This window comes from Carassius gibelio, chromosome A11 (genome assembly GCF_023724105.1).
Source record: "Carassius gibelio isolate Cgi1373 ecotype wild population from Czech Republic chromosome A11, carGib1.2-hapl.c, whole genome shotgun sequence".
In the NCBI taxonomy this organism is placed as follows: Eukaryota; Metazoa; Chordata; class Actinopteri; order Cypriniformes; family Cyprinidae; genus Carassius; species Carassius gibelio.
In genome coordinates this window covers 19,149,390-19,172,001 of record NC_068381.1, presented here as the reverse complement: position 1 = coordinate 19,172,001, position 22,612 = coordinate 19,149,390, and the positions used below count along the sequence as shown (strand labels likewise).

The 22,612-nt window shown below is 37.9% G+C and overlaps 2 protein-coding genes across 3 annotated transcripts in view; both read right to left on the bottom strand.

The window, feature by feature from the left end:
• Positions 1-22,612, bottom strand: part of LOC128022592 (dnaJ homolog subfamily C member 16) — a 78,551-nt gene that overhangs the window by 23,184 nt on the left and 32,755 nt on the right. The window lies entirely within an intron of this gene.
• On the bottom strand, positions 1,049-14,473 carry LOC128022588 (inter-alpha-trypsin inhibitor heavy chain H3-like). Of its 2 annotated transcripts, none has more exons than XM_052610296.1 (22): positions 14,313-14,473; positions 13,369-13,401; positions 13,132-13,155; positions 10,913-11,067; positions 10,665-10,769; positions 10,410-10,572; positions 9,897-10,007; positions 9,612-9,740; positions 9,318-9,434; positions 9,055-9,223; positions 7,436-7,561; positions 7,004-7,185; positions 6,049-6,237; positions 5,548-5,687; positions 4,831-4,988; positions 4,668-4,714; positions 4,521-4,590; positions 4,310-4,423; positions 3,297-3,498; positions 2,998-3,170; positions 1,578-1,689; positions 1,049-1,498 (listed from the first exon to the last, which is right to left on the bottom strand). In XM_052610296.1, exons 1-22 carry the CDS (start codon positions 14,406-14,408, stop codon positions 1,360-1,362), a joined length of 2,754 nt encoding a protein of 917 aa, XP_052466256.1. In that variant the 5' UTR covers positions 14,409-14,473; the 3' UTR covers positions 1,049-1,359. The 2 variants fall into 2 exon arrangements, with proteins under 2 accessions (XP_052466256.1, XP_052466257.1); XM_052610297.1 differs by having other exon boundaries at positions 4,521-4,559; positions 4,688-4,714.

Sequence of the window (22,612 nt, the reverse complement as noted above, 5' to 3'; positions counted from 1 at the left end):
AATGTTTTCACATTGCCTTTATTAGAGGCATCTGTTGCAATGGAAAAGAATATGTCTTTTGACTTAAGGCTCTTTGAGAAGTCAGATGCGAGGGGTGCCAGGACGTTTGTGACCAGTGCTTCAGCTTTTATGCGACCGCAGGTGACAAGTTTATATAGCCGAATCAGAGTACAGTTTTGGTGTTAACTTCATCACACAGTCAAGCGATCTGTATGATTGTTGGTGGGCCACACAGTGGAACACGGAGGTCAGCTCAGCAACAGCTATTTTATTATACATGGAATCATCCTGCTTCTTAAAGATGCTTGTTGGTCTATACTATCGCGGTGTTGGTACAGTGTAATTGGTAAAATGTTAATAATAACACACTGCTGGCAGCTATATTTACTTCCAAAAATGTTGCTGTCACACAGAATAATGTAAAATGAGGAGCAACTAAAGAGTAATGTTTAATTAGAACATTATGTGTGTATTACAATGTATTTAATAAGAAGCTGTGTTCACTGTAAGCACAGGAAGCCAGTGACTTTACAGGTTTGTAAAGCAGATGTAGTTGAGAGAATGATTCGCTTCATTAACAACACACAGTTCAAGCACTCACTTACATGAATATCTGCTCATTAATTTGGCCAAGAAAATGTTTACTGGATGAGATCTGACATTTGTTAAAGGAGTGTTTCTTATCAGTCATTCAGACGTAGTGTCCTAGTGGTTAGATTTATTTTATTTTATTTTTTATGTTAGTTCTGTGTGTGTGATTGTCAGGCGTTTGTAAGATATGATGTTTATTTGAGTTTTTTTATTTTTTTTTTATGTTACCATTAAAGGGTTTAGTTAGCTTTGAGTTATAAATGTATATCTGTGATCTCATGTTTTTAACTTTCAAGCAGTGTTGTCATACTGATATTCAATACCATTTCCAAAAATACAATTTGAACAATATTTCCTCCTATATCTTCATGTCTAATGGCTCTGAGGGGGATTATATAATAATAACAATATTTCAGAGACTAAGAAATATATCACTATTGTAATAAAACAAATAGTATTCCAGAATTACTGTATTATTTATTTGACAATATGTAGTCAAATTACAATACTTATAATACTTCACTTGAATACTTTCAAGTTTACAAATGCTTCTCGTTACAAATCTAGTGCAATGCTGTAATCATCTCTCCACAAAATGTTGGAAATTATGCAAATGTGAAAATAAAGCATAAGTGGCGCACATTGAAAATGCGTGTTAAACTGATAATTTTGATGATGACAATGACATGTTTTCATGTCTTAATCTTTCTCTTATTATCTGTTTGACTAGAGCTGTCGGTCATTGTTTTGTCTGGCTTTGGCTCATAGTTAGATTGTCTTGAAGAGACCAGAGACGATGTAGTCTGTGTGAACTCCATCAAGCAGTCCGGTGCCATTATTATGAATGAACCAACAGGGCACTTTTTCTCCGTTCTTCACATCCTGTTTGAAATCTTTCTGCAAACCCCTAAAGACACAGAATAACACAGTATTAAGGTAACATTGACCTTTCATGTACAAACTGGCAAACAGTGTCTTTAATTCACCTGGTAACTACAAGCTCTTGTCCCTTCACAAACATTATAGCATCTGCCTTGTTTGGATCCTTTCCTGGAAATGGTTCACTCACTTCAAAGTCCAATCCATGGTAGAACTGACCTAAAGAGACGTGAACACAGTTCAGAGCACAGCCATCACTAACTGTGTTTCCTGACAATTCTCTCTAAAAGCAATATTTCTGACTCATTAAGAGCTGACAGCATAAGTGACTATATTGATAACCACAAAAATGTTTCCACTTGTCCACCCTTATAATGAGACGCTTGGCCATGTTTGTCAGTGTTAAAATACTCACTGTTCCGCAGAACCTGATTTTACCAAGTGAGACATGTTCCTGGGACAACATCGTTGTTGACCCTGGAACAACATTGTGATTAACCAATCAGATTTGAAGAACCAGTTTATAGATTTTGTGAAGTTTACGCTTAAAATCAGTGTTTGGTGCTTTTACATCAGTGTCATTCATCTATCATTTCCTCTGATTTTAGGGATTACTCATGGTTAAGGTTAGGTTTAGGTGTAGGGATATGGTTAAGAACATATTTTTGGAGTAAAATGTTGTTCCAGGGTCAACAAAATATGTTGACCTAGGAACACATCGAACTTGGCAAAATCAGGACGTGCCACTGTTCCAGTAGCCACTTGATGTAAAAAATGTAAAAATGATTTTAATGTGAAAAAAAAAAGCTTTTCTGTGTAAAGTTACATCCAATTTTATAGATTTGTTGCCATGATAACCAAACCCTAGACTACCATAACTCCTAAAACAAGCTGTAAAACTTCTGATTAAGAAACATAATCATATAATAAAAATTTTTAACAGAAGAAACAATGGAAGTAGTTTTATAAAAGTATAAGCTTCCCATTTTTTATTTTTAAATCCTCCACAAACTTGCCCCATTCACGTCCATTGTTATTACCTCACTGTAAAATAATTTTTTGCCTTTTGTTTTTTATAGGAGAGCAGGCACTGGAAGAATTGATATCATTTTTGTGGTAATTAATGTTATACCACAATAGTTAACTTAGAGCTTAACTTGAACTGAACTTGGAATATTCCTTAAACCCTGGTACGAAAATTTAGTTTGAATTTGTTTACTTCAGCAGAATGGGATTACACTTGGTGACTTTTTCTGTATTAGCTATATACACACAAACAAATCATCGAAATAATTCGGACATGATTAAGGGTCGAAAAATAAAAAAAGTAACACTTGGTACCTTCTCAGACAAAACATACTGTGGAAAAAATATCTCATACATTTTTTATAAATATTGCATAGTATCATTAAATCCTGTCAAAAATTTAAATTAATAATTCAAAATATAATTTAACAAAATCATATAAAAAAAAGAAGTTGCATTTCAAGGCTCATGTCATGTTTGAATGTTCTTTAGATGTTTTACCAAGCAGGCCATGGACATTGCTTGAAAAGAGGTGACTGTCCAAGGTGTAGAACCCGAGGAAGTCTTGATGATACGGGTGCTTCTGCCAGACTTTGTGCAGGATAATAAGAAACTTGATTGAGTTCCTAAGGGTCACTGTTAAACTGCGATCTTTGATCACCTGCAGATCCATGCTGGAGAAAGAAGGACAAAATTCTGTCAGGAGTCTTTCCCCTGCTTCCTTATGAAGGGCACACATTTCTGTGAGCTCACAATGACTCAATATGATTGAAATGAGAAGATGATATCCTGCATCTTACTTGGGACCTTTAACTGTGGCAGTATCAGTCCAGAAGAATTTAGCCTGTTTTCCCTTTTCAGACACTGAGATCTCCTTTGTGCTTACCATCAATCTGATACCAAACTTCTCATGAACAATCCCAAAGCGGCCAAAATAGGTTTGCACCTTGGTTCCTGGGATGACTTTCTTGTCTCCAATGGTTTGGCCATTGACCACAATTCCTATGGGACACAAATAAATCAAATCTAATCCCTAGAACTGTTGACATTGTGGATAAGTGTGATTTAAAATATAAGTATTTATAAGCCATTTATAAGCTGATTTCTCTGAAGCGTTCAGGCCAACATTCCACCATTCCACCATTCATAAGTTCTTGTTTCAGTAGAAATGGGAAAAATATTTTATATCTGATCTACTATTTAAGCTTTTTCTTCTCTTTCTTCACCTTCTAAGACTAAAGAGATCTGCTCCTAGAGTTTTCAAGCTAAAGCTGCAAAAAATCCCACTGATTTTCATACTCATTGTTTCACATATTTTTATATATTAACATGTAATATTATACGTTTATTATAATATTAACATGTTAAATCATGCTAGCAAAATGCTCAATCATGTTAAAACATATTTGCAATGTGTTAAATCATGGTAGCAGCATACTAAAACATGGTAACAGCGTGGTAAATCATGCTAAAATATTAAAACGTTGGCAATGTGCAAAATCATTCTAGCAACATGCTAAAATATGCATGTAAATCATGCTAGCAACATGCTAAAATGTGTTAGCAACATCTTAAAACATTCTAGCAATATGCTAATCTTTGAAGTTCAAGCTTCTCAAAGTTATCTCAAACTTTTAAACAAAGTTTGTTTACAAACATTACTCCTCTTGTTAAGTCTATCATCTTGTTTGGTTTAAATAATCTACAATGTCAGGAGGGGCAACCTTAATTTCATGTCAACCTGTGTTCTTGTGAAGCCATGGCTCGCTGAATGCCTCTGGACTTTTCTGATAAAATAGAAAATTGTTCTCACCTGTAAGTGAGTCTCTAACCAGGTTGAAGATGGTACCAGGTTTGTCATCAATGTTGAAGCACAGAGCATCATTTTTTTCTGGCAGCTCAATGATGAAGTGTGGATCTCCATCAGCTGTTACATTGGAAAATTGTAAGAACATCACTTCTGATGTGACTTAAAAAGCATTACCTACATTTCACAAGGCCAGTGCATAATTTTTTTAATTTACCATAATTTGTGGTCCTGACAGGGTAGCTGGCTCCAGCAGCTGTGTAACATGTAAATAAGACAGAGATGAACTAACATAAATGCTCCAAAATAGTAAATGTGGTTTGACAATGTCAAATATGAAAAAAAAGTATATTAAACTCATTACGTTGTTAAGTAGTGACGTACCATATCTTTGAGATTTTCCTCGTTCCTCTGTGTATCAATGTTGAGAAAAGAGTGAGTGTCATATAACCAGTTAAACGTATAGTTACAGATTCATGGAGAACACTGTCACAACTTCTGCTTGTTATTTGACAGTTTAGTCATACCTTCAGTCAGTTTGTCAGCAATAAACGTGCCTTTTTTGGTCTCATCTTCAGGTTTAGTGACGACCATGGAGGTAAGCGGTGTAACAAAATTGTACTTTAATGAAAGGCTCAGAGCTTCTTCAGTGGCATTTCCTTTCTCCTCTGGTGTACCCTTGTCTCTGTAAGAAAATATTTTTGTATTATAATTGGATTTGATCCAAATCATCTTAAAAGACTATGAATGAATTCAGACCCAATTAAAATCAGTGAATTCAGATAAATTACATTCATACTAGTCATTTTTACATTGAATTAAAATATGTAGAGGACTATTTGTGACCCTGCACCACAAAACAAATTTTTCGAAGCTAAATAAATAAACTTTCCATTGATGTGTGGTTTGTTAGGATCAGACAATATTTGGCCGAGATACAACTATTTGAAAATCTGGAATCTGAGGGTGCAAAATATCTAAATATTGAGAAAATCCCCTTTAAAATTGTCCAAATGAATTCTTAGCAATACTTATTACTGATCAAAAAATAACTTTTGATCTTTACTTAATATCCTAATGATTTTTGGCATAAAATAAAAATCGATAATGACCCATACAATATTATTTTGGCTATTGATAAAACTATACCCCAGCGACTTAAGACTGGTTTTGTGGTCCAGGATCACATTGATCCTTTATAGTTTAAGGTTAATGTGCTAAAGATCACGCTTTTTCAAACAGACTTCTTATCCAAGAGCTCCTGGATGGTCAGATATGCCCAGAGACGCTCAGTAAAGTCCCCAAAGATATACTCTTCATCAGGAAATATGGTTTCCCACTTCTGAGTACTTGCTTGACCTTTCAGCTCAAAGTTATTTTCGAACTGTTGCAAAACAAAAAAGTCTAATTAGTTTTACAAGTCCCCAATAAATAATGACGTAAATTCACTGAGAATATTATCTCACAACCCAATGATATTAATGAGGCTACGATCTATGGATTCATTGGTGATGTCATTTTTCTATTATACTATCCATTTTAGGATATAGGAACAGGAATTACACATTCCTTCTAAATTATTTGTAAGCCTAAAAGCATTTTATTAATTTTTTACTTTTTTCCCTGACAAGGAAATGCTTTTATTCTCACATACATTGAATCACCAATGTCCACATTCATAATCGGTTTTAAAAACTGCCACTATGAACTATGCACATGTGTGACAGGATAGAATATTTACTCACTCCTTGTGCGAACACTTCAATTGCAAAGTTGTCTATTTCATTTAAGTCATTAAGTCGGCCAGCCACCATGATCTCAGAGCCGTTGTATAGCTGTTTAAAATGGCTTCTTGTCAGCGAGTTGACCGTGTTGTCCGGATAGTGAAAATGCACATCTGAGAGTAGAGGACTGGACACTTCTTCATAAAATCCCTTGGTAACAAATTATTAGCAAACCATTAACAGTAGTTTCTTGAAAGTCAGCTTTGCTGATAAGGTCAGCATCTTATCAACATTTAAAGTGTCATCACAATTGCACTAGACTGAAACTAGAGTTGGGTATCGATGCACATTTCTCAATTCCATTCCAATTTTGATTTGATATGAATCTATCTAGTTTTATTTGGAAACTTGTTTCTACCATGGGTAAAAAAAAAAATGTTTAGACTTTTTTTCTGGCAATTGTGAAGAAAAAGTTGTGAGATGTTAACTAGCAGTTTGAATTTGAGAACTTTTGTCCTCCGAATTGTGAGAAAAGAGTTATAATTATGTTTGTTAGTTTTTATTTTTATCCCACGGCTGAAACAGGCTTCTATATATTTGTCCATTTTGTAATTCTCTGTCAGCTATTTTATTAATTATTAAGGAACCCTCTTATTTGGTATATTACTAAATAATAAAACATGAATTTGAAAAAAATAAAATAAATAACAACAGGGTCCAAACTGTGCAGTTCAAAGAGTATTTATTTAACAGATAAAACATTACCAAAAAATATATATATTTACATTATTAATATATATTTAGTTGTAGTAATAATATAATGGTTGTTATATATTAAAATATTTTGTAACAAAGTATCGATACAATTAAATATCTTCAAATTCTGAAAAACTGACGTTGAGATTGAATGAAGATGTAGCTATAATTGGGGGAAAAAGACTTTTTTTATATTACAAGGAATCAATATTTTGGCTACCTTTAGCTGAAGTGGAGCATCTGAGTCCTCATAAATCCTGCGAACCAGGCCATTGTTCTGCTTGCTCAAAGTATCCAGAAATCCATAGTTTGCATCATTACCGAAGGCCAAACTAAACAGAGTGATATTCCCTTTAATGGCGTCACGAATACTCTCTTGGATTTGAGGAAGAGTTCTGGGATCTAAAAATGAATACGATATATTATTTCACCACAGAAACAATAAAAAGTACTACAGCCATAAATAACTGATTGATTCATCTTGTCTACTCTTGAGCTAAACCTCAGGGCTCTCTCTGGTGTTCTTTAATAAGATAATGGCAATGACATTAGGGCTGTTTCCTGTATGTTTCTTTAGGGCTACTCCTAGGCAATGTTGTTCCTCAAGTAAAATCATGAAGCAGTAAGGTTGTCGGTATGTGGATATACATACAATTATTTGGTTCCCCATCAGTCAGCAAAATGATCATCAGTACCATGTCCTTTGAGGCTGTACTGTTACGCTGCTCTTCATACAACATCTTCACACCATGGATGACAGCATCATGCAATTCAGTACCTGAGGCAAAAACAAAAGTACTCATTTCAATTCTTTGTATTTGTTTATTGATAAATAATAATTAAAAAAAAGCTGAGTCATAACTTGTTTTGTTTGCTTAAAGGGGGGGTGAAATGCTATTTCATGCATACTGAGTTTTTTACACTGTTAAAGAGTTGGATTCCCATCCTAAACATGGACAAAGTTTCAAAAATTAAGTTGTACATTTGAAGGAGTATTTCTGTTCCAAAAATACTCCTTCCGGTTTGTCACAAGTTTCGGAAAGTTTTTTTAGAGTATGGCTCTGTGTGACGTTAGATGGAGCGGAATTTCCTTATATGGGTCCTGAGGCACTTCTGCCAGAAGAGCGCGCGCTCCCGTATAGCAGAGCACTGAGAACACAACAGACATTCATTCACTGATCAGAGCGAGAGCGTCGCGAAAAGTCACAAAAGAAGAGTGTTTTTGGTTGCCAGGGCAAGACAACCCTACACAGATTACCAAAAGAGAAACAGCATTAAGGGACCAGTGGATGGAGTTTATTTTTACAGAGCATCAACGGAGTTGTGCAAGTGTTTGTGTTTGTTCCCTGCATTTCGAAGATGCTTGTTTTACAAACAAGGCCCAGTTTGACGACGGATTTGCACATCGTTTATTTCTTAAGGATAATGCAGTCCCGACGAAAAAGGGTCACGATCGTGTGTTGGAACCGCAGGCGGTGTGTAAAACTGCTTCAAATATCTCTGTGTTGTTAACTTAGCTATCGGTAAGCACATCAAGTAAACAACATGCGATGTTGAAATCAAACTGCACTTTCCACATGTACAGCTTAAAAAAAAAAAGACGACAATGTGGAACTTAGTCATTTTCCAAAACCGCTAAGCAAATATATACAGTTTCAATACATACCACATAGAGACACTGTTGTTGCTGCTGCTCTTGTTAAATTTCAGCCTCTGGATCTGATTCTGGATCATAAATATACGCTGAATCTGACTGTTTGTTTTGGTTGGTTTTGTCCTCACATAATGTCACAGCTTCCAAACGCTATCAACGCAAAAGCCTACTGGCGCTCGTGATTCTTTAGCTCCACCCACACGTCACGCCTACAGACGCTCGTGTTTTTCCGGGAAAAATCGGTACAGACTATCTTTCTCTTATGAATATAATAAAACTAAATACTTTTTGGAGTTATGAAGGATGCAGTACTACTCTATAGGTACTCAAGATTAACAGGATATTGAGTGAAAACGAGCATTTCACCCCCCCTTTAATGTAAACTACATTGAGTGGATTTAGCAGGGCTTATTGCATGGACAGCTTTAGGGATTTTCACTTGTTTTTAAAAGAGGAATTCATGTGCTTTAACAAAAATGCAAGCTTAAATTTCTGCTTTTAACACTCAGTGTGCCCCTTAGTACCTCTGCATCTTTTTAGAATGTTTCCACGTGGACTGCATACAATTATTCATTTAAAATCTGTTCAGTGATAACTTCCTTCATATTCACACTTACCACCAATAACTTCAATTGTTTTGACATACTCCTGGGCTGCTTTGACATTTTCCTTGGTTGCTTTGCTTAAATGTGGCTTCCATACAACACAGGTGTCTGAAAATACGATGATGGCAAAGTAGTCCTCCTCTGGGAGGTCGCCCAGTATGGTCACCAGAGCCACCTTTGTCTTATTTAGAAAACAAACACTGACAAGTGTCCAAGTGGCTGACAATCTAAAACTGAAAGCAGTCTTTTCTCATTTAACAGACGTCATGACTCACCTGTGACATTTTCTTTCCCACCATAGAGTAGCTGTTGTCTATCACAAAAACAACCATCTTTGGTACTTTTGGAAGATTAGCCGGTGCGAAAAAATGCACAAAGTATCCGTTCACAATCTGTACATGATAAAGATATCAATTATAGCTTTATAGTTTATTTGTATATATTGGAAAATTCAAGCGTTAACATATCAGAGCTTATGTGTTAAACAGCAGGCCACAGAACAGGATTCTTTTCATTTGTCCATTTTACGCTATTTCTTGTGTGTCTCTATCATCCAAATGATGTCTGACCTGGATATCACCGATGTCATGAGCACGCTTGACATCATACTTAATGAAGAAATCTCCATCGATGAGTGTCCCATCACACTCGGTGCATTTCCTCTGTTGATCCAGTGTTGGAGAGAAGGACACATGGGCCTGAACAAATGGATCAAATTATTATCATTATCATTATCGACATTATTATTGTCTAATGGAGATCCTTCTTTGTTACTAGCTTTATTAAGTATAATGCTAATGATATATACTGGTATAAATTGGTATCCATCCATGCAAAGGTATTTGAATCATCACCTTTTTTTCAGTGACCGTTTTCTCCACTAGAGGGAACAATTCATTGGTGATGAATGTACCGTATGCGTCCAAAAATGCAATTCCCTGAGGCTCATAAATATCTGCTACAATCTGTGGATTGGAGGAATAACGTGTCCATGAACGGTGCACATTTTAAATATGAGTCTTCTATCCATAATATTGCTTTCTCAAGTGTTTCAGCTCTTTGAACTATTGTTCTGACGGCATCCATTCACCGCATACGATCCAATGGTGAACAAATTATGTAATGCTGAATTTTTCCAAATTTGTTCAGATAAAGAAACAAACTCATCTACATCTTGGGTGACCTGATGGTGAGTAAATTGTTCATTTTTGGGGGAACTATACCACAGTATAAACTTTTATGTAAAAATGTAAAACACCACCACCCTTATTAGTCTTTCACCTTTTTGCATTTTGTAGTACACTAAAATTATACCATGTGGATTCTCAATTATGATGTTATAAAATCTGTTGTGCTTTATAATAAACCTCAAAGTGCTGGACCAGCTGTTTGGGTTTGACTCTGATCATGAGCTCATATTTGCCAAAATTTCGTCGAAGAAGTTCTTCATGGGTGAGAATAAAAATCACACTGCTGTCTGCTGCGACATTCACAGAAACAGAAAACGTCTCCATTTTTCGACCTGAAGCCCTGGAAGACCACAACATAAGTTACACAGTAGTATATTAGAAACAAGCATTTTAAAGTTCAGGATGACTTCCTGTTTGTTTTCCTCTTCTCACTTGACTAAACCAGCAGTCTGGCCAGATGACACAGCCTTCTGATACTGCTCCTTGGCCTTCTCTTTTTCCTTCACCACACCTGTGTATGTCTTGCCATCAATCTCCCTGAAAATCCAAAAACTGTGTCAGCACACATTTCAATAATTTCCCAAATTGCAAACATATATTAAACTGAAAAGCAATGGCTTCTTTTGGCTCATGCTGAGTTCCTCTGATCTGAAACTAAATCAGATGGAAAAAGGACTGACATGCTGAAGTTGGTGATGAAGGAGGTCTTGGGCAACTCCACCTCAAAGGACACTTCCTGTGAGATGTTGGCCTTATTGAGAGCTTTAGTGGTCATGACAGTGTGGGCGAAACGTGACGTCACCTTACAGTCCACCTTTATGCTCTGCACCTCTATCTGAAAGACAGAAGGAAAACACACAGAGGCAAATAAAGAGTGATATAGTTGTCACTTATTAAGTGCTGACTAACTGATATATATTGTAACAAAAGAAATCACTTAAAAAAGAAGTGCCTTAGACTGCAGTCATTTCAGGACAAAGGCTGAGCTTGAGCTTGGGTCATCGGATGCTACATGCACTTTTACAAGTTGTTTGAACTGAAATGTGTGTTGGCAGTGTGTACACACAACCACCCTATAATGATAAAAATCTACCCAGTGTTTTTTTTTTTTTATCTACTAAAATTTTTGCCCCTTTCGCAACTCGAGCAAATCTCAGATGCTGGTCTTTTTTGACGTCACACAGCGTGCAAAATCGTCCAAAATAAGACCATTAATAGGGGCATTCACTATAAACAAACGAAGCAGCTCTAATGCTATTAAATTAAAGATGATGAACCATAGAGCAAAAAAAAATTATCAAAGAAAGTAACAAAAACTTTAATGGGCATAATTAAGTGTGAAAATAACCAAAGGAAAACATAATTTATTCAGAGATCAGATATAATTTGAGTTTTTTTTTTTTTTTTTTACTAGTGGCTGCAGGACACTATAGTTAATTTATGTGAGTGAGGATAGCAAAATAAAGTGAACTGTGACAAATTATACCCAAAATTCTTCATAGTTTGCATGAACCTGGATGACAGCATGCCCAGGAGACTACAGGCAGTCATTAAGGTTAAGGGTTGCCTGACTTAGTTTTGATAGTTGTGTAATACTGTCCTACTGATTGAAATCCTTTACATACCCCTCTATCAAAGTTATCTAACATTATCAAGATGATTTTGTTCTGACACAGTTTAACTCAGGAGTTCATTTTTCTTCTAAAATATAGAGCAGTGTTTCCCAATCCTGGTCTTGGAGAGCCCTTGGAGCCTTCACTAATGAGCTGATGAGCTGATCAGGTGTGTTTGAATAGGGAGACATTAAAAATGTGCAGTGTTCTCCTGGTTCCAGGATTGGGAACCACTGCTATAGAGGATAAACTGTGATAATCTGAGAAATGTGTCAAATTTGCTTTGACTGTATCTATTTAATAAATTAAGTTAACCAACTAACATTATACTCTTTCTGTTTCTGTACCCAGTATCTTAAAAAAAATGAAAAATGCAATATAAATATCTGTATCGGTACTCTGTATCGCCAAGTAACAAAAATAAAAGTATTGGTATCAGGCAAGTGCTGGAAAAAAGTGGTATTGGTAATCGGTGCATCCCTAAATTAGCCCTTCCCTGAGTAAGCTGTTCACCATTGTTTCACCACGGGAGCAGATGTAGACAAGAATGACTCCTAAGCAATCGAGGTGTTCTGTTGTTGGATGAAATAATGAACATAGCAGTCGTCCTTAACTCCAGACATCTGAGCTGCTGAAGACAGTGGATTTGTTTTTGAAGGTAATGTGCCCCCGATTCACATAAATGCATCTATATTCACGCAACCATTCGTGATCCAGCTTCACCTACAGGTAAAGTGAGTATAACGTTTTTTAATGGATCTTTGCAAATTGCCTTCCCTAATAATGTGCTTATAAGCAAGCAAAGTAAATAGTCTCTCTGAGAGCGGCTCAGGAAGAGAGGGGTGGGGTCAGCAGAGCTCATTAACATTTAAAGGAACATGCAACAAAATGTCTTGCTTTAAACAGAGCTGTTTTTGACATGGTTAGGTGTTTTTACAATACCATTGAGAAATTTGAACCAAACTATGTTACAGACTTTTCATTAAGATCCTAAAGAATCATATCAACTTGTGGAAAATGAGCATCCGATGACCCTTTTAAGGTCAGTGTCAGCTACATTACAGAATATAAGTTAATCAACCTATATTGCAAATTATATTTTTATTCATGTAGATTGTTATTATTAATTAAAATAAAATCAATTTACAGTAATAATGAATCAGTTATACAACAGTATTTTTAAGGGTCAGATCAGGTATAAACAGACCAATAAAACTCCCATTCATTTTAAAATGATCAAAGTCTTGACAGACAAACTTGTGTGAGATGTAAGAAAGAGTTCCCACCTCAGCACTGCTCACACTTCGCTTCTGTGAGGAGACCATTAGAAAATTAATTTTAGATGGCAACAAAATACAGTGTGTAGATGTAAAAGAGTTTGTATGCTAAAGCTAACACACAAAATAGCCTATACGTATGTGTTGTGTATTATTATATGTAACACCTTTCTAATTCCTGAATATAATTTCAGTACTGTAATTTCAGTATTGGCATAGCAAACTTTTAACAACTTTGTTGCATACCTTTAAGAGTCTGGTCGTGCTGGGATGGTTGACCTGGAGGGACATTAGAGGACTCATTACTTTATGCAGACACATACACAGATACACCGAAAGTGGTGCTTTTAGCCTCTGACTGGATAAGTGCCCTTTTTGCAAGATATTTTTTAATTTTAATATATATATATATATATATATATATATATATATATATATATATATATATATATTATTTAAATTTGGCATGTGGCATACATTCTTAATTATGGTGAATCTGACAACTGTATGCAAGTTCTAATTCTCCAAGACTGTACAAGATTAGGTACTAACCTTCCATTATGCATAACAATAAGTATAAATTTAGCTCTATTTTGTCCAAACAAAGTAGAACATTTGTGCTTCCCTGAAAATAGTGTAGTCTTTTTGAACAAATTTGGTGTTTAATTTATAAAGTCAGTGGTAATTTTCTTTGTTTTTGAATTAATCAGCCTGTTTGGATAGATAGTTTGAATAAATGATTCTGTGATGTTTTCTGAACATTTCATGTCTTTATTCAAAATTATATTTAGAACATGAATCTCAAGTCTAACAGTAAATAACTTTTAGTTTATAAATAGTGTTCTTGTAGCTCAAGTGGAAGAGCATTTTGTTAGCAGGCAAGCAAGCGCAATGTTGGGGGTTCGATTCCCCGGGGAACACATGATAGGTAAAAATTGTTAGCCTGAATGCACTGTAAGTCGCTTTGGATAAAAGCGTCTGAAAATGCATAAATATAATTTAATTTTAATTAATACAAAATGTATGTGCATGACTCTGACTGTACAGAAAAATATATGATGACTAAACTATGATGGATACTTTCCCATTTTTGTCGCTGTATTGACAATTAACATATACTGCAGATCATAATGTTTGCCACTTAATTAGTGCAGCAAAACAAAATTTAATGACAAGAAAACTAGACTTACCCATTGCTCATTTCCCTTTGAGATGACCAGGGTTTCAAAAGACCCTGAACAAAAACATACACACCCAAACAAGCAGAATATCCACCCTGTAGACATGGTGCACCATCTGTTCTATCACAGGACATCAGGACTTTTAAACACTCTAAAACCACTGTCTAGACTTTGTTCAGGTCAAATAGTTCTTTGAGTGGGTTTGTTTTTTTTAATGTGTTTTCTTTGTTCCTAAATCATTGATCTTGTGAGTGATCACTGTGTATGCAGAGCAAATATTTATTTGGGTGGTAATGGGGATTTGTGATCTTTGTTCCTAAATTATTGATTGTATGCAGTGCTTTAAGTGGCCCAAAAGAGGTTCCGGTACTCTATTATAGCATAACTATATTGATGGTAATGGTAAGGGGGCTGTCTGCGGTCTTGGGTGACGGGATAGGGGGCTTATGATATTAGACTTCATAGCCTATAATAAAAGATAATGAATTTCAAACCTTAACTAAACACATTTTTATTCAAAGATCAACCGTATGTCATTACACTTTAGTCTGCCACAAGAAACAACAACATTAAAATCATGCACTTAAATGCCATTGTAAAAAGAAAAAAAAAAACAATGACTGTTGTAACAGTGTTTAAATCAGACCTTTCTGTAACGCTAATGAGCTTAAACTTATTTTTTGTACACAGTGCCGCGAACTGTCAATCACTCCTGTACGCGTGCATCACTGTCCTCCTCGCAGCTGTAGGAACTTGCACTCTCTTCATCAAGCTTTAAAACAAAAAGGGGACAAAAAAGTCATATTGTCTTTGTGCATATAGATTAATTAGATATATACGGTATTTTTTTAGAACTTGGATAAAATGCTGCAGCCAATGAGCAGCTGACGGTGGCTGTTTGCAGGACGACTCAACCTCCGCAGACAGTTTTTGATGTTTATCAGACAATAACTACTCAAGATTTTGCTTTAGTATAATTTTCGGGACAATTAGGGCCAGATTCGGGACAACAGTTAAGATTTCGGGACTGTCCCGAATTTTTCTGAAAGAGCTACTGAATTACTTCATTATCTTGTGTCTGACCTTTCAGGCTTGGTGGGATGTCAGCCAGCGAGTCATCTGATTCTGACCGTGATGTTTTAGTATTCAGGGTCTAAAGCCAGGAGAGCACATTAACCCTCTGGAGTCTAAGGGTATTTTTGGGGCCTTGAGAAGTTTTGTCATGCCCTGACATTTGTGCTTTTTTCAGTTTCTTATAAATATCTAAATGGGTAAAGTCTAATATCACTGTAATCAGCACAAACTGGGCTATAATAATATGTGAAACACATGCATGTACATGATTGTATTTTTGAGAAAAAAAATGTTATGCATGGTTAGTGAAAAACTAAAAATGTTAAATCACTTGAATAAGGCAATAAAACACATACATAAAATTGGTTGCCGGAAAAGTTGAGAACTGGAGCTTGTAGCCTAGAATTTTTCTTTCTGAATGATGTGAAAATCATCTTGTTTACTCACTCACAGAAAACAATATATTGATTTAAATTTTCTAAAACACTTTTTGTTGGTAAAAGTCATATGCGAGTAGGCGTCAACTATCATGAATATCATTGTGATTTACACCTGAGAAGACAAAGGCCTGCATAATGAGCTGCATAATGAGCCTCCCATTCAACTGTGCCACTGTGAGGGAGGACTTACAAGAAAGAGAACAAAATAAAAGTATATAATTTTATGTTTGTAGTTTATTAAGAATATATTTAATTATCCCACAACATAATTTAATATCCACTTGGGGGAGCAGTTAAACAGTTTATTAGGAACAATCAAAGCTGACTTTCTAATTTTTTGGCATCCTTTCTCTAGTCACACAATCCTTCAGAAATCCTTTTAACAATCTTATTTTCTACCAAATAAACCCCATTTATTATCATCATCATTATTATTATTATTATTATTATTATTAATGTTGAAAAGAGCTGATAATATTTTTCAGGTTTTTTTAGGGGGAATAAATCGAAAGAACTGCATTGTTTTTACATTTGTTAGAGTTATCTCTATTTGTCACATTTATATTATTTACATCAAGCTTTTGAATGGTATAGTATTGTATATTGTTATTGAAACTTCATAATGTTTCACTTGATTATACATTTAGTCAGGAATTATAGTTTGGAAAAAGTATTTGGAAAAAGTCTAACTAGTAAAATGTTTACACGTTATGTGAAAACTAGTACAAATAAATAAAAAGAGACTTTTTCATGTTTATGATCTCTGCTGAATAAAGTGCTTCATTCTTTTTTCTGAGGAAATCCATTTCTCAAATCCTCAACCACATCACATTTTTTTGGGGTGAATTATGTCTTAGTCCTCTCATCGCGAAGCAAACAGTAAAATAAAATAAAAACTTGAAGAATAGTCTGGCTGCTTTTTCTTCTGTGTGGGCGTATTCAAGCCGCGCGCTTCAGTTTGAATCTGAATAGCGCGTTAAGCGCGGGGGCGTGGTCACATTAGATATAATGAGCGGAGATATGAAAAACAGACATTGCGTTGTTTTCATATGGATTACTTTATCTCAGAATATTTGTTTTCGGCAGCACTTGTTTAGTTTAAAAGTAGACATTCCAGGCTTTCTATAGATATCTCTCTCATGTCTCTTCGTTGAATATTCCCGGAGTTACAGTTCATTTTAATGAAATGTTTGTACATGACGATCAGCAGAGACAAAGACTGTAGACAGCGCACCTTGTATGTTATCTTTATTTTATAAGTGCACAAAGGTTTTTTGTTATTATGTCTGTATCCAAAAAAAACTAGACCCTTTACAGATTCGATTGATGTATTGCTCTTATCTGTACGATTAAAACTGAGAGTGTAATTTAAGTTCTTTTCGGGGTTATCAGGTGAAAATGACTCAAAACGCATATATGCGTTAATCGACTCGAAAGGGTTAAGTATTGTTCACTCTGTATTTGAATGTTTACAGAGCTGAGTGTGCGCGTCCAACACACCCTCTCCGGCCACGTTGAATTGTTACTTGCAGAGGCAAAAGCGACGCATGGGCTTTTCACTTGTAAAACTCAAGGGTGTATGGGTAATGTAGTCTCTTCTGTCGGTGGGACGAATTAGGAAGCTGGGTGACTGAAAGAGAAGTAAAGGGGACATTGCCCTGTTTGTTGGGAGGCAAAGAGGTCCACCCTTTAAAATTTTTCTTGCCAAATCTGTTTCACTACTTCCGGGTGGAGTTTCCATTCCCCCGTCGGTAGTGTCTGTCTGGACAGTAAATCTGCTCCCATATTCAAATGCACTGGAATGTAAACTGCCCTGAGTGACAGGAAAAATCTGCCTCGCTATTCTGTTCAGATTGTGTGAGCGCAGACCTCCCTGGTGATTTATATAAGAGACTGTTGCTGTGTTGTCCACCCGCACTAGGACATGACAGCCCCTCAATTGATGATTGAGAAAATATTTCAGAGCCAGAAATACGGCCATCAGTTCGAGGCAATTCATGTGCCAATCGAGCTGATGACCCTCCCATTCCCCTTGAGCTGGACGGCCATCCAAGACCGCTCCCCAGCCCATCAGGGAGGCATCCATCGTTAGCAATCTGCGACGACACGGTGCCCCTAGATTGGGACCCAAGGCAAGGAACGGGGTCCTTACCCTAACCCTAACCCTGGGTCTGAGCCACAGAGATAGTGTACAAAGCCCGCGGCGCGTCACTTTTATTTGCTTTTGAGGATTGGCTCTTGGATGAAATCCAAGCTCTTGCTGAAGCCATGAAACCTAACATCTTTTGGTACTGACGAACGGTGCGATCTTGGCCTAGCCTGACTTTGCTCATAGTCTGCCGAATTGTCTCGATTTTTGCGGGAGACATTTGTGCCCACATCGTGATCGAATACCAAACAATACTGAGATAAGTCATTCTCTGGGCCAGATAAAGAATACTTTTCTTGGTGTTGAGTCTCAACCCTAGAAAAACTAGATGAGCTAACACGATGTCTCTGTGTTGTAGCGCCATCTCTTGTAATTGTGCTAGTATTAACCAATCATTGATGTAGTTCAAAATGGAAATGCCCTGGAGTCATAATGGAGCTAGTGCTGCATCCATGCATTTTGTGTACGTGCAGGGCGATAAGTCTAGGAATGGAAGAACCCGAAATTGGTAAGCTTCACCCCCAAAAGCAACCCTCAGGAATTTTCTGTGTTGTGGCAAAATTTATATGTGAAAAAATGTGTCCTTCAGATCGATCGTGATGAACCATTCGTGATTTCGGATTTTCGACACGACTGTCTTGACGGTTAATATCTTTAACTTGAGCGCTTGACTGTAAGGTTTAAGCTTCGAATATCTAAGATTGGACGCACTCCCCACCCCTTTTTGGGAACTAGGATGTATCTGCTGTAATAGTACGATCTCTCACCGGAAGAGGAACATGTTCTATTGCCTATTTGCTCAGAAGAGTTTGCATCTCTTGTGACAGTATGTGCATCAGCTCCAGTTTTCATGGAAGTGGAGACCACGCCGTTGAAACGTGGAGGACCATGAATAAACTGTATCCTGTATCCTATCTGTACTATGCTTAAAACCCATGCAGAAATGCCTGGCAGAAGTTTCCACGCTGCCAGACTCTCTGAGAGTGGTATCAATTTTAACATTTCCTTTTGAGGGGATGTTGGATGTTCCGTGTCCTGAATGATGGCAGGAAGCAACGGAACATCTAATATTTCACTGGAAACCACTGCCCCCCCGAATCACGAGATGTAACGTGAAGGGGCGAAAAGATCTTGTGGCCGATGGCCCTCCCCTTGAGGGCAGTGAGGAAGGAAATGAACGAATGCTTCTTCGTGTGTTCTTTTACTTCCTTAAACCTGGTGACAACCGTATTAACTGAATCGCCAAACAGGCCAGATGGAGAGACAAGAGAGTCTAAAAGAAACAAACAATCTTTCTCTTTAATACCCATCAAATTATGGATCAAATGCCTCTCCGTGCTGACTAAAGCTCACATTGAACGTAGGCCGTATGCTTGGTCACACGGAGAGACAAATCTGTTGATCGACGAAGCTCAGAGAATGCTTCCTCGTTGACTGTACTGCCCACAATCAAGTCCTTCAACAGGTCAGCCTGGTACACCTGTAAGGGGCCGTTCACATATCGCATCTTTTGCATGCTCAAATTCGTTATTTCCAATGTAGGCGCACGGTATGCGCTCTCCTAATGGAAGCGACGCGTTCTCAACACATTCGCAACGCGTTCGCGACTCGCACATGGTGCGACACGCCCGTTTTTTCCTCACCGCATTGAGTTAAAACCGTTTCAAGTTTTCATAGAGCCGCAAGTGCACCGCGGGTCATGTGACAAGAACTAACCAATCAGCTTCATCCTTTCCCGTAACAACGTTGAAAGCTCAGGTAAGATGAAGGAACAGCTGATCATAGTTGTATATGGATTGCCATTTTGAAATAAATTTAGTAGCAGAGCTACTGCAAGCGATTTTTAGAGCTGAAAATCCATTTATCCTTTGCTGAAATTTCCGTGTCTTCATGGAGAGAGCACGTCATGGTTGCTTAGCAAAGGCAGATGCCTCAGGGGCGCAACTGCCCGAGTGCTTTGGAAAGGAGGAGAAAACGGCGCGCCTAGCGTTTTCCACGCGTTTTTAGGTGTGATATGTGAACGGCCCCTAACACTGCCATAGTGTGCAGTGCAGCACCAGCCTGACCTGCAGCTTGGTAAGCTATACCCACTAGTGTGCTGTAACCTGTCTATTTTATCGCGAGAGGAATGCTCAGAGGCGGACTGCTCGTGGTCCGAAGACCCAAGAGCTATATCATCCCCTTCATGAACCGAAGAAGCACCAGAGCAAACTTCGAGATCACGAGAAGAGGTGCATGGATCAGGTGATGCAGCAAGCAAAAGGGACGGACCCGTCGCTCACTAGTCACACAGATCTGTACGAGACCCTCATGATGATAATGTGGGTGCGGTCTGGAAATAGTTCAGATGAGATCAAAGCATCTTCACTGTGAACAGTTCACTGACTTCAACATTCTGAAGTGCTCTGTCAGAGTGTTCGGGAAGTGAACATATATCTGAGTTAACACACTGGCGAGTAAAATCTGAGAATTTATTAGCCATTGGCTAATATTAGACATCATTTAGTCGCCAGAATGAAGATTTTGTCACATATGCGAGTGATTTACTCGCAATGTAGAGGGTTGCCCCAGCCCTAATAATTACAGATATCTTTGTTCAAGCAGTGCCGCTCGTTAGTCAGTCAAAAAAGATTGTTTTGTTGCAAGTTCATTGTTAATGTCATCGATTAGATTGATTTATTTCGGCTGTAAATCTCTGCAACTGAGACATGTTCTTTCTTTTAGAAGGCAAGTTTTAATGATATTAAAGAACAACAATGAAGAGTTGAACTTTATTTTAAAGTTCAGAGTGGATGATTATGACCACAACGTTTATGTAAGCTCGGAAAAAATTTGATGCTTTGGATGTGGGATGGAGGGTCACCTCATACGTGCCTGACCAGAAAAAGTAATTACTGAGAACATAGAACAGGGTGAGTCAAGTAAATCTCAGAGACAAAAGGAAGAAGAAAATATGTCTCAGTTTAAGAATGTGGGTTATGAATATAACCATTGTTCCCTGAGTAGGGAATGAGACACTGCATCTTCTAGGGATCACTATGGTGAACACCTCGTCATGACCAACAAACACCAATGAGTTGGCCGGCGACAGCCTCTGACATCACTACCGGCGCAACAATAAACAGGCACCGGGAGAACACGTCATGCACTTCTTCCAGTCCACCCCTGCCATACAGGATTTCAGAAGGTGCACACTAACCACCATTTAGAAAGAGCGCAAAATGCTCACAGAGTACACAGAGCTTAGTGTGTGTACATAAAGGTTCCTAAGCATCGCAGAGGTGCTGGACCGCACGGGAGAGGCAAGTTCAAAATTTACAAACCTCTGTCGAGGGGAGCATCACCTTAGGCAGCATATACAAGAAGACTTCTGTAACTTCCACCTCCACTTCCCGCTGGATGCGGCAGCACAACTAATCAGCCAGGAGATCCCTCAGGGTGACCTGGCCGGACATCCAAGGAATTCTCTGCAGTGCTGTGACAGGCCTGATGATCAAGGAGGCTCCCGCAGAAACCTGTGATCTCAGCCGCCCTAATACCGGAACATGAAGCTGGATGGCTGGTGCTGACGAGTGTTTAGTAAACGCTGTAACTCAGCACCACCCTCCAGCGCTGGAGCCCTGCTCAAGTTTAAAAAAATAAAAGCATAAGCTAAAAATCCCCAAAGGGAATGAGTAGATACCAAGATATCGCTCTGATTCAGATGAGAAAGCTGCCTTGTCTGGATCACATCCCTTAGGTTCTGCTTACCTCCTCGTGACATATGATTCCTCTTACCCCTGCCCGCAGGTGGGGGAGGAAGCGTGAGTCGCGACACTAACCTTCTGTGCCTTTCTTTGATCCTCAGATCGAGTAAGGGCCAGGACCCCTATTCTGTTTGGGCTCAGACCTGGACCTTTGTGAAACTAATGATCTGAAAACAGTGGAGCGCGCCTTCGTCTCCCTGAACTTCATGATCACCATCTCAACGGAAACACCAAAAAGCCTTTTCTTTCTTTCCAATGTCTGCCATTTTCATCCAGAGATGTCTCTCCACTACCACCATGGCTGCCAAAGTCCTGCCCATGGTGGAGGCGGCCTGCTTGGTAGCATGGAGAGATATTTGTGGTGTGGCGCAGCTCGGCTACCTGATCAGGAGAAAGGCCCTCGCCTTTATCCAGGTCACTTAGCAGATCAGTCTGATATGGTTGAAGCACCATCATTGTGTGTAATAAAGCCACAGCCTGACCTGCTGCCGTGTATGCCTTGCCATTTAAGTGAGATGTATTTCTTGAAGGGGCTCAGATGGCAGGTAGGGAGATTAAGAGAGGAAGTCTTCCGCGCAGAAAGAAACCTCTTTCTACAGGGGGCATCCTCTCATAGCTTCTTTCGCATGCTCTTCACCCAAACAAATGACGCAAAGATTGCGTGTGTCATCGGTGTCAAATAAGACAGACAAGGATGCACACATTGTCTAAACGCTTGCTAGTAGTCACCATAATAGACAGAGAAAGATCGCTTTTACCAGTTCTTTCACATGCATACTTCAAACAGAACAGTCAGTGAAGACGAAGAAGAGAATGACGTGTTCTCCTGGTGCCTGTTTATAGTCAAGTTGGTAGTGACATCAGATGGACTGAAGATTAATGGAGTATTTTTCAGGTCCA